The sequence below is a fragment of the Rhincodon typus genome, chromosome 10, assembly GCF_021869965.1.
Source record: "Rhincodon typus isolate 14 chromosome 10, sRhiTyp1.1, whole genome shotgun sequence".
Classification (NCBI taxonomy): domain Eukaryota; kingdom Metazoa; phylum Chordata; class Chondrichthyes; order Orectolobiformes; family Rhincodontidae; genus Rhincodon; species Rhincodon typus.
In genome coordinates, this window is record NC_063341.1 from 34,092,945 (window position 1) to 34,105,507 (window position 12,563).

Sequence of the window (12,563 nt, forward strand, 5' to 3'; positions counted from 1 at the left end):
AAAGGTTTACCTCTTTTGGTAGCCACGAGACCCCCATACCATAAGCAAATTTTCTGGAATCTTATTTTATTGACAGCACAGAAACAGATTGGCTGAGCAGGTCTATGCTGGTGATAACGTTTCAGATGTGACTGTTTTAGTTCTCTTTATCTATATATCCAACCTTTCAATAAAAGTGTATTGACATAAATAATTTTGTCACAACTTCTTTGATATTGGGTTCCATATTATATATACTCTAAGAAGCTTCTTTTGAATACCTTGTAAAATTTATTGGTGGCTACTTTTACAAGCTTTTGTTTCCTCTACCCCCACATCCAAAATGAGCATATATTCTAAATCTATCCTATAAAATCCTAAATAAACTTAACACTTCTATCAGATCTCACATCAGTCACCTCTTTTCTTATTCCCATCTGTTCAGACTTTCCTGATTCAAATATCTTTTTCAGTTCTAATGACTTGTGGTATAATTGTTTGAGCTAACCCAGATGTTGAATGGCCTGTGAGCTAATGAATAATAGTTAGAGGCTGCAAATGACAACTTGTCAAATAGTAAAAATGGGAGAGATTAGTACACCCCTATAGGTTTATCAATGTGCATATGTCCTCACATTACATCTGAACAAGGAATAGACCATTTGGCCCTTTGTACCTGTCCCACCATTGAATAAGATCATAGCTGATCAGCTTGCTCCACATTCCCACCAATGCTCAATAGCTGATCAAGCTCTTGCTTACACAAATCTACCTCTGCTTTAAAAATATTCAAAGACTGCACTTCAACACCTTTTCAGGAAGAGAGTTCCAAAAAACAGTTGTCTTCCTCCCTGACTTAAATGGGTGACCTCTTACTTTTAAACAGTAACTCAGAGTTCTGGGTTCTCGAGAGGAAACCTTTCCTTGTCAATATCCGTAAGGATTTCAACTGTTTCAATCAAGTCATCTCTTCCTCCTCTGAACTCCAGCAGATACAAGGCTCCCCTGTCCAACCTTGACATATTCTCCGAGTAATCAGGTTGACAATTTATGTTCGGATGTTTAATTTAGATGGAGTCTCCTGTCCGATGATGAAAGAGTCTCAGGTGTGAGGTGCCTTAATGAGAATTCAGTCCCACAGCTCAGCAGCTAAAGATGCTTCAGTTTTACAGCGCATTCACTACTGTCCTGCACATTGAAGAAATGATAGCTTGTTATCCTCGGTAGCTACAGTATAGGTACATATATTTAAACTGTAAAATGTTTGCTTCTGCCTTAAAGACTACAGTATTAAAAACATTTAACGCCTCAAATCTAGAAATAAACTTACTGTCATTTGAAATGTGAACATCCGTTTGGAATGTTTACATTCTCATGCTTTCCCCCCCCAAATTTCGTCGGCCAGAAAACACCGCTCTCTGGAGCAAAAACAAAGTTACTGGAAAAGCTCAGCAGGTCTCGCAGCATCTGTGAAGGGAAAAAAAAAGAGTTAACGTTTCAGGTGTGGTGACCCTTCCCCAGAAGGGTCAGAGACCCTGATCTCTGGAACCACTATCTGCTGGAGGTACACACAGCTCGTTGTGCCTTTTAGTGCCATGTGCTAAAGGACCTGGTTACTTACCAGGAGAGGGAACCAGCAAACACACAGCACGCACATGATCCCCATCAACTGCATTAGCGTTTCCACCGTGATCCTTTCCCATTGCTTGTTCGAGGTGGTCAGCTTCTTCTTGCAGCGCACCACCAGTCCTCGGATAGTGGCGACATTGCAGCTCAGTGTGACCAACAGAGAGGTGATACCCAGCACCGTGAAAGTAGAAGCAAATATGGTGTTGCCTAAGATATGGTTGCCAGTGTTGATGAAGCACCAGGTACCCGGCCACTGCAAAGTATACTTCCCAACGCCAGCAATGGGCAGCAAGGCGAAAGCTCCTACACCCACCCAGACAGAAAGCACGACCAGTTTGGTCAGCCTGGTCGTCATATGGTGGGAGTAATATTGGGGAGCGTGGATAGCCAAGGTCCTTTCAATCGCCATAGCACTCGCCAAAAACAAGGGGCAAAGGCCAAATGTGGTCATACAGATCCCAAAGAAGCTGCACAAGTTGCCGGATGGGTCCACTCGGCTCCATTCCCTGTTGCTCATATACACTGAAATAACGACCGGGCTAGTAAGCAGTTTGCCTGTCAGATCGGTCAGAGCCAGGGCTCCGATAATCAGCAGGAAGGATTTCTTCCTCTTGTTTTCCTTCTTGTGATAGGACTTGTACACCAGCAGCAAGGCGAGCGTGTTCCCCACGATGCCAGCGATCATCATAGTGACCGGGAAAGCCACAGATACCGACACACATTCGGCAGCATAGAGCGACGACTTGTTGCTGGGCAGCTCGGAGCTGGAGTTGATGCTGCCCCACATGCTGCTCTCCTCCGACTGGTTCCAGTGGTGCGGCTGAGGGTGCACACACTGCAAGCCCATCACCATAGGCAGCTACCTGCTCACTGTCGGAGGTCTGCTCCCAGTCTGCTGTATTCCGCCGGGCGACCTGTTGGTCTGCAGACTGGTACTTTCTCAACCAACTCACATGGTCCTCGCAGTTACAACTGTAAAGAGGCGTGTTCTCTGAAGCTCGTCACTCTAACCGATCGGTTAAAAGCACGTGGGTATCTTGTTGTGTAGGAGGAAAGAATCGGTTCTCATTGACATAAATAATTTGAAATTACGACGATCACAAGTACTTCAGTTGCTGTAAAGGACCATTGGAACTTCCTTAAATCGTGAAAGGCGCTATAAAACGACGGTTCTTTTTTTCCAATTTTGCAAAGATGACATTAGACCACAGTGTAAGCAGAAACACAAATGCAACTTAAACTGGCGGCGATGCTTTGCACTGATGATACCGATAAACAGCTCACACGCCAGCAACCAATATTTTAACATTCATCTTTTCAGCCTGTGTTGGGTGGGGTTTGGGAATGATGGCTATATTTTATACCGTGCCTACCGTTTGACGCTTTAACTCTCCACGACCATTCATGGGCAGGTTGTTTAGCTGCACAGCGCAATAAACGTTACAATAAAAGGTTACGAGCTAAAAGGGTTCATAAAACAAAAGCGATCGATGTTCGTGCAGAACATCGCTTTAACAAGTGTCACAATGTTTAACTGAGACAGAGGTAGAATTAGAACATGGCAAGGTCAACGAGACAAACTATAAAATACATTTCCTTCTTTGCTTAAGATTAAACAAAATCGATACCCTACATTTACATCTGGAGTTACTGCAATGAGATTTTTCCAGCAGAATATATTTCAGTTTGAGTGGCTTCAGGTTTCAGCGTACGGTCCAGTTTTTTTAAAAGCCTTTAAGGAACCTTGGCAACAAATTGCCACGAGTACAGAGTGCAGTCATTATTGCAGAGCTGGCGGTGATGCTCCAAGAAGGAAGAGTGTCTGTTTTATGTTCATTACATTAGGGATTATGGATAGTCAGCCCGGTTCTGTGGAAGGGAAATCGTGCCTCACAAAAAAATGATTTGAGTTTTTTGAGGAAGTAACCAAGAAGATTGGCGAGGGCAGAATGGTAGACATTGTTTACTTGGACTTTAGTAAAGCCTTTGATAAGGTTCACGGTGGTAGACTAATTAGTAAAGTTAGATCATATGGGATTGAGGGTGAGCTTGTCAACTGGATGCAAAATTGGCTTAATGGTAGGAGATGGTGATGGAGGGCTGTTTTTTAGACTAGGGGCCTGTTCCACAGGGAACAGCGCTGGGTCCACTTTTGTTTCTCATTTATATAAATGATTTAGGCGATTGCAAATGACACAAAATTGGTGGCACAATGGACAGTGAAGAACGTTATCTAAGATTACAAAGAGTTTTTGATCAATTGGATTAATGGGCTGAGGGGAGGCAGATGGAGTTTAATTTCAATAAATGCGAGGTATTGCATTTTGGGTAAGATAAATAAGGGCAGGACTTATACAATTTAAAGTAGGGCCCTGGGTAGGATTGTAGAACAGAGAGACTCTAGGGAGTTCAGATACATAGTTCTTTGAAGTTTGTGTCACACGTAGACGGGGTGGTTAACAAGGCATTTAGCAGGCTTGCCTTCATTGTTCAGACCTTTAAGATAGGCGTTGTGACATCATTTTGAGGTTGTACAGGACTTTGGTGAAGCCTCTTTTGGAGTATTGTGTTCAGTTCTGGTTGTCCTGTTGTAGGAAGGATATTATTAAACTGGAGAGGGTACAGAAAAGATTTAACAGGATGTTGCCGGGAATGGAGGGTTTGAGTTATAAGGAGGCTGGGGCTTTTTTTCAGTGGAATGTAGAAAGTTGAGGGGTAACCTTATAGAGGTTTATAAAATCATGATAGGTATAGACATGGTGTATTGCAGGTGTCCTTTTCCAAGGGTGGGAGATTTCAAGACTAGGGCACATATTTTCAAGGTGAGAGGAGAAAGATTTAAGAAAGACAGGAGGGCAACTTTTTATTTTTACACAGAGTGTGGTTTGTAAATGGAATGAACTGCCAGAGGAAGTGGTGGGATGCAGATACATTTACAACATTTAAAAGACATTTGTAGAAGTACATGAACAGGAAAAGTTTGGAGGGATATGGGCCAAGCACAGACAGGTGGGATTAATTTAATTTGGGATTATGATCAACATGGACTGGTTGGACCGAAGGGTCTGTTTCATGCTTTATGACTCTACAACTCTGTAATATGCTTTTTTATTGAAATTTAGCTAATTTAAAGCTCAAAGGGTTCAACTTATTTCTGACTGGTTCTGCTCAACCTGCAAGATCCAACAACAGGAGATACTACAGACTCTCATTAAACTGATATGCCATGATTTTCAATCCTAATCTCACTGTTTAGGTCTCTCTCCAAAGCTCAGCATTGACCTCTGTTTCAAATCTTTGCCTAAAAGGTGCTCAATGATTTCATGGTAAAACATTCCATTTTTAAAAAAATTTCTGCATATACAATATTTTTCTACCTTCTCTCCTCCTTGACTTAGTGGCAATATTAAACTGATGAACCCTCCTCACTAATTTTCCAATTAGAAGAAACGTTCTCTTACCCATTCAGATTTTCAAAATCAATAATTGTGAAAAAAGATACCAGTAGATCACCTTTCTAATATTTTCTGTTCCAGTGGGTACAATCAACCTGATTCGACTGTCTCCACATAACTATAATTTTCCATCTCTCATTGTGTTGGAGTACACTTTTCGAAGCTTTAATATCCCATTGATAATTTCATAGAATCCCTACAGTGTGGAATCAGGCCATTCGGCCCATCCGGTCCACACCGACCTCTGAAGAGCATCAACCCAGACCCACCCTCTTACCCTGTCCCTGTAACCCTGCATTTCCCAGGCTTACCCACCTAGCCTGCACTACCTTGGGCACTACAGATAATTTAACATGGCCAATCCACCTAACCTGCATAACTTTGGACTGTGGGAGGAAACCCATGCAGACATGGGGAGAATGTGCAGACTCCACACAAACTGTCATCAGAGGCTGGAGTTGAACTCTGTGTCCCTGTGCGCTGTGAGGCAGCAGTGCTAACCGTTTTTTTGCCACATGAAACTCCTTAAACTGTACACAATATGTACGGTTACTCCTAGGTCCCTGCTGACATGCCACAATTTGTCACAGTTCCAGGCAGGATTCGTGCAAATCTTAAGCTCCTAAGGGATGACAATGGATGAACTGGCCCCATTTCTTTATTCACTTGCCTCTCTGTTGTTTAATTTAAAAATGGATCCCTTTTCTGTTGCATAACTTCCTCCCAGACCCAAATGTCTTGTGTTTTGAAAGGACCCAATTTAACCTGGCTTGCTCAAAAAGCGAGTTCACTGATGAAATTTGTAAAGAATTAGGAAAGCAACACATAGATTAGAAATAAGAGATCAGCCCAAAAAGATAAAACTTAAAAAAAAATATACAGATCAATCTCTGAACTGTTCACAAGGAGCGGGGAGTTGAATGTTTCAGTCATTACAGTTGAAGTTACCAGTAATATTGATGTTCATAAGTAAAACAGTATCTTGACCACATCAGAAACCTGCAGTATGCCAACATGCTAGCCCATACTCATTGCTTGCACAAATTAACGGCCTTCTTGTTCTTGTATTAAGTATTTCTATTTACAACTCCAAGTAACTACTCAGTCATCTTTCATGGGATGTGAACATCACTGACAGGAACAAAATCTGTTACCCGTCCCTAATTGTTGATGAATTGAATAGCTTGCTAGCTATTGCACATTTCTGTGGGTCTTACGTCATTTGTAGGCCAGACCACATAAGGGTGGCAGTTTTCCTTCCCTAAAGGACCTTAGAGAACTAGATGGGCCTTTAGAACAAATGGTGAAGTTGTCATGGTGATTATTCCTGACAGTATTTTTATAATTCCAGATTTAATCACTGAATTTAAATTGCTTCAGCCATTGTGGTGGGTTTAACCCCATGATCAAGAGCATTAGTCTAGATCTCTGGATAATCAGTCCAGTAGCATTATCTCTAAGTCACCATATCCTCCATTTGACTATGTTTATATCTTCATCTACCTGCACTTATACTTTCAAGGTTTCGTATATTTGCGTCACTGGGTCTCTGTGATATGTACTATCCAGCTTTTTCTTTTCATTTCACTTATACTCTGGTATACATTAAAAAAAAGCATTTATGGTGTCATTAGCTTGTTCAAATAAATTAAAATAGTAAAACAGGTCAAGCTTTTGGAAATGATGTCCTTGATATTCCACAAGTCTTTGAATGTTTACTCATTTAATCTTGAATTTTAAAAATCCAGAAGTTTGCTCACAACTGATATTGGAGTGATGTATCTAGTTTAATACTAAGGATTAAAGGTTGCCAGACACAGAAGTGACAAAGTTCAGTAAGGTAAAGGGGGAACTGGTCATAATCACTGGGCAGAAAAATATCAGCAACAAGAAACCTCCCAATATAATACAGGCAGAGTACAGTATAAATCTCTTCTAGCAAGGCAAATGGTATATCAAATAACTGGATTAAATCTGAACTGAACTAAATCAGAACAAGATATAATAAAAATCAAGTAATAATACTATAAGAATGAGGATTATATAAATTGTGGCATAGAAGTGCAAGGAGTGATTAATGGGGACTACAAAGGATAATAAGAAAAAGGAGATAATATCATATACAATAATTAAGGTTTTGATAAACGTGAAAAAAAAGGATTATTCAAAGAGAAGGGAAGACCAGTTAAGGATGAAGTAAAGAGTCCAATTATGGAGGATTAAGTTATGGAGACAAATATTTCTCCCAACAACTTTGAAAGAGAGAATGCAACAATATTAAAGAAGAATATGGAACAATGGTTAGAAAAATCCCTGAGAAAAGGGAAGGTAAAACAAAATGTATGGAGAATTTTTCCCTGATGATATGTACCTTAGGTTGTTGAAAGGCATTGGAAAGGATGTAGCAAAAGCCTTAATTGTAATTGTATAAACCTGGCAAGGTACACAAATTGTGCAGAGATCTGAGAGTTTCTTATCTGGAGACTCAAATATATAATTGCCTGTAAGGGGAATTCAGATAAAGTGATAAAAAATGTCAATAGAATTTTAGCTTGAATAAATAGTATAACGGAGGAATGTTGCATCAAACATGGGCCCAGATTTTCCGATGGATCCCAGATCAGAGTCACCTGTCAGAAATGTGGAACTCTTTCTTGACATTTTGGAAAACCAAGTAGTTGCACGGTGTAGATGAATGAGACTAGTTGAGTGCATTTGGATTTGCGTAGCTTCCTATCATGCTTGTGGAATATTTCACATAGATTGAGGAAACAGTCTTCTTAATTCCAGTCTCTGTTCGGCAAGAAATAATCTGCACACTTAGAACATACGGCTAAACTTCATTTGACAGATTAAAGCACTAATGAGCATCTAATTAAGTGCATTTAAATAAAAATCATTTTGGAAGAATTCAAGTGGATACCATGGGGTGTTAGCATCAATTCATTAATCATGATGGACTTTAGTTAAATTGGATAAATTAGGTCAAAAATATTTTCTAAGTTACAGATGGCTTTAACGATATAATGACTGAACACTTAAATCATGAGAAAGATTGGTAAAATTAAAACATACTGTAATGGAAAAATTACACCGAGCCAGTGTACAGCAACATATCACACTAGCAATCGTTCTGAATTCAATGTTGCACTGCTGATCCCAATTCCCTTGTCACTCCTGTAAAAATTAATTTCGCTTGCCATGGCAGATGAGGAGGCTGTTCTATCACAGCCTTAATTGTTCAAATCAGAATTGCTGCTGGACAATGGTAATAAAAAGGTTGCCTTGTGAAGTTATTTTAATGGTTTCCCCAAAGCAAAGGTTTTGTTACTAAAGTGTGAAATTTAACAAACTCCATGGGGAGAGAGCAAATACCAGTGAAACAGTCTGCAAAGTCCTGGTAGGCTTTGTTGAAAGAAATTAAATCTTATGCCCTTTCTGGGGCTTTTATTATCTCCAAGCTATTATCTTTTTTTCTGTCACCACGTATGTTGCTACATCTGTCCACATCGTGTATCTAATGTGAAAGGTACCTAAGAGCTCAGCAGATATTTGTTACAGCATCCACTTAAATCAGCGGTCCCATTTCTCATGAACATTGGTTGCCCTGCTCTTGTCCCAAAGATTTGGGAAGGGAGAAGAAACTGCAGAAGTATTCTCTGTCTTGGTTTTTTTTCAGATACATTGGAAAACTGAGTCATTTTTGTTCTGCATTTTGTCATGAAAGAAGCTTCAGCAGAACTTGTAACATTTCAGTGACTATCCATAAAAAAAAAGAACAAAACTATAATGCTGCCAGACAATATTTTAGCTGCAAAACATACAAATAGATTTCTCCAAAAGAATATTTTTTATTTGCATTTGTGTAAATTAAGTGAAAGAGTAATATGATGATTTACCTGGCATCTGCTGCCAGCCTCTCTGATTTTTAAATGTTTCTAAGATTGTTATCCAAAAGTACTGTATTTAAATATATAATGACTTAACCTGTATTAAAACAATATATATCAACAGAACACCACAGGTACATTTACTAGCAAAGAAGAGGAGAATACCTGCTCTTTTCTGTAGGTAAAGCCTGTCCAATGACATGGTTCTTTCAAAGGTACCCCTGCCTATGACTTCAGTACAGGATTATTTTAAAGACAGAAACATAGGCATTCTCCTCTTGTCCCATAAAACAGAAAAGAACTGGGCCAGAAACAAAACAGGTTGAAGAAAAGAAATTGTAAATTGTTCCAGTTTGAATAAAGATTGACATTTTTACCAAATATCTCCACTATGCTGAATTCAAAAATGACAATTCAAAATTTTCTTGTACCTTGTGGTCCACAGTGAACTTTATGAAATGCAAAATAAGTGTTGATTTCTTGGACTGACTAATTTCTGGGATGGTGGGACTGACCTATGAGGACAGATTAAGGAGACTGGGAATGTATTCCAGCACAAAGCTTCAAAATGTGGTCAAGACTACAAATGCGGTGGTGACCTGAAGTTTTGTGCTCCCTCAGCTCTGAAGCAATAGCTGCCATGAAACTCTGACAGAGTTATAACAGCTGTACTCCTCCTTTAACAGACTCCCACTCTCACAGAAGGGTCACACTGAAAAATGGAGTTGAAGTCACTCATCAACTACAATCTAGAAGAGTGGAGCAGGCTCAAGGGGTTGAATGGACTGCTACTTCTATTTTTATGGGTAGCATTCTCCCAGCGTCTGAATGATGTAGGCAATGTCAGGATTACGGGAAAATGTGGCAAGAATGAAAACTAGATTTGCGATGTCAAGAAAAAAGGTCCAATTTTCCCCTTAAGTTTATACAGGCTAGTTGAGAATCTCACCAGTTCATGGTAAGGGACTCATTTGCATGTATTAACATCTCATTACCCAAATACACAGCTTTCTATCCTAGACAACAAGGTGCAGGGCTGGATGAACTCAGCAGGCCAAGCAGCATCATAGGAGCAGAGAGGCTGACGTTTCGGGCCTAGACCCTTCATCAGAAAAGGGGGAGGGGAAGGGGGTTTTGAAATAAATAGGGAGAGAGTGGGAGGCGGATAGAAGAGGGATAGAGGAGAGGATAGGTGGAGAGGAAACAAACAGGTCGAAGAGGCGGGGATGGGGCCAGGAAAGGTGAGTGTAGGTAGGGAGTTAGGAAGGGGATAGGAACAAACAGGTCGAAGAGGCGGGGATGGGGCCAGGAAAGGTGAGTGTAGGTAGGGAGGCGGGGATGGGGCCAGGAAAGGTGAGTGTAGGTCCTATCCCCTTCCTAACTCCCTACCTACACTCACCTTTCCTGGCCCCATCCCCGCCTCTTCGACCTGTTTGTTTCCCCTCCCCCTTTTCTGATGAAGGGTCTAGGCCCGAAACGTCAGCCTCTCTGCTCCTATGATGCTGCTTGGCCTGCTGTGTTCATCCAGCCCTGCACCTTGTTGTCTCGGATTCTCCAGCATCTGCAGTTCCTACTATCTCAGCTTTCTATCCTCCCAGGTACAGGAGCTAAACGAGATGGCACCAATTTCTAACTCCAAAGTCAGAGCACTTACTAAGAGTTGCAATTCATTGGAGTCTTCTTTGGATTTCATCTTGGACAATATTCCTAAAAATTAACTAAATGAATAAATTATTACTCAGGTAACAAGGACATTTAAAATAATAAGAAACATAATAATTAAGGTTTTAAGGTTTTAGAGTAGATTTGTAGCTCAGGTTGTGGATGTTGTGGTTGGTTGGGTCGCTGAGCTGGTTCGTTGTTTTTCCCACAGACCCTGCTGGGTAACATCATCAGTGCAGCCTCTGATGAAGCCTGCCGATGTGTTTTCCCACCTGGGGTCCGTTGAGCTGCATTACCTCACTTCCGGTTTTCCTTCACAGTGGAGTGTATATGGGGTCGAACTCTTTTTTGATGGCGTTCTTTGTGGAGTACCAGGCTTCTAGGAATTCCCGTGCCTGTCTCTGCTTTGCTTGTCCCAGGATCTTGGTGTTGTTCCAGTTGAATTGGTGTTCTCCTTATCCATGTGGATAGAGATGAGAGAGTATTGGTCATGTCTTTTTGTAGCCAATTGATGTTCATGTACCCTTGTTGTTAATTTCCTTCCTGTTTGTCTGATGTAGTGTTTGTCACAGTCTGCAGGGAATCTTGTATAGGACATTGGTCCTGTCCATAGTGGGTAGTGGGTCTTTGGTCCGGGTGAGCAGTTGTCATAGGGTTGATGTGCCACTCTGATGCCCAGCGGTCGGAGTTGTTCAGATGTTGCCAGTTCAGATGTGTTCCTGATATAAAGGTAGCGTGATGAGTGTGTCGGGGCGTGTAGTATCTTCCTGGTGTCATGGAACTAATAAACAACACCCTCACTGGAATCAGATTCACCAGAGAAGAGGAGAAGAACAAACAGCTCCCATTCCTGGACGTCATGGTAGAGCGCAGGACAAATGGGGAATTCCTAACAAAGGTACACAGGAAAGCCACACACACTGACCAAGTACTGAATTTCAACAGCAACCACCCTAACACACACAAAGCTGTGTGCGAACACTATTTAAACGGGCAACAACACACTGCAGCAACACAGAACTAGGCCAAGAAGAAGAAGAATACCTCTTCCAGGTATTCAAAGACAATGGATACCCGAAAAACTGGGTCAGAAGATGCCTACACGAATGACACCAGAAAGATACTACACGCCCCGACACACACAGACCACACTACCTTACATCAGGAAGGCATCTGAACTGACCACAAGACTCCTACGATCACTGGGCATCAGAGTAGCACACAAACCCACATCAACCCTACGACAACTGCTCACTCGAACCAAAGACCCACTACCCACCATGGACAGGATCAAACTCATATACAAGATTCCTTGCAGAGACTGTGACAAACACTAATCAGACAAACAGGAAGGAAATTAACAACAAGAATGCACAAACATCAATTGGCTACAAAAAGACACGACCAATACTCAGTCATCTCTATCCACATGGATAAAGAGAACCACCAATTCAACCAGGATCCTGGGACAAGCAAAGCAGAGACAGGCACAGGAATTCCTAGAAGCCTGGTACTCCACGAAGAAAGCCATCAACAAACACATTGAGCTCGACCCCATATACACTCCACTGCGAAGGCAAACTGGAAGTGAGGTAATCCAGCTCAACGGACCCCAGAGTTTAAAAGATAGTAGGAACTGCAGATGCTGGAGAATCTGAGACAACAAGGTGTAGAGCTGGATGAACACAGCAGGCCAAACAGCATCAGAGGAGCAGGAAGGCTGACATTTTGGGCTAGACCCTTCTTCAGAAATGGCATTTTCTGGTTCCGTAGGCAGGTACTAAGAAAGGTGATGTGACTGTAGTACCTGGTTCGCTTCAGGACGTGCTCGAGCAGTTTCAAGGCCGAAGAGATTATGAGAGAGTTGCAGTGGGAGAGAGATCCAGAGGTTTTTCCGGAGGGAGGAGGGTAACTTCTTCAGGGTAGGCATCCTTAGAAGAGGCTTCGC

The 12,563-nt window shown here is 41.5% G+C and overlaps 1 protein-coding gene across 1 annotated transcript in view; it reads right to left on the reverse strand.

Moving 5' to 3' along the window:
- ptger3 (prostaglandin E receptor 3 (subtype EP3)) overlaps positions 1-2,455 on the reverse strand; it is a 16,174-nt gene extending 13,719 nt beyond the window's left edge. The window contains exon 1 of the mRNA XM_020522529.2: positions 1,601-2,455. Coding sequence (XP_020378118.2) covers positions 1,601-2,455 — 855 coding nt within the window. The remainder of the gene's footprint in view (positions 1-1,600) is intronic.
- Positions 2,456-12,563: the final 10,108 nt, after the last annotated feature.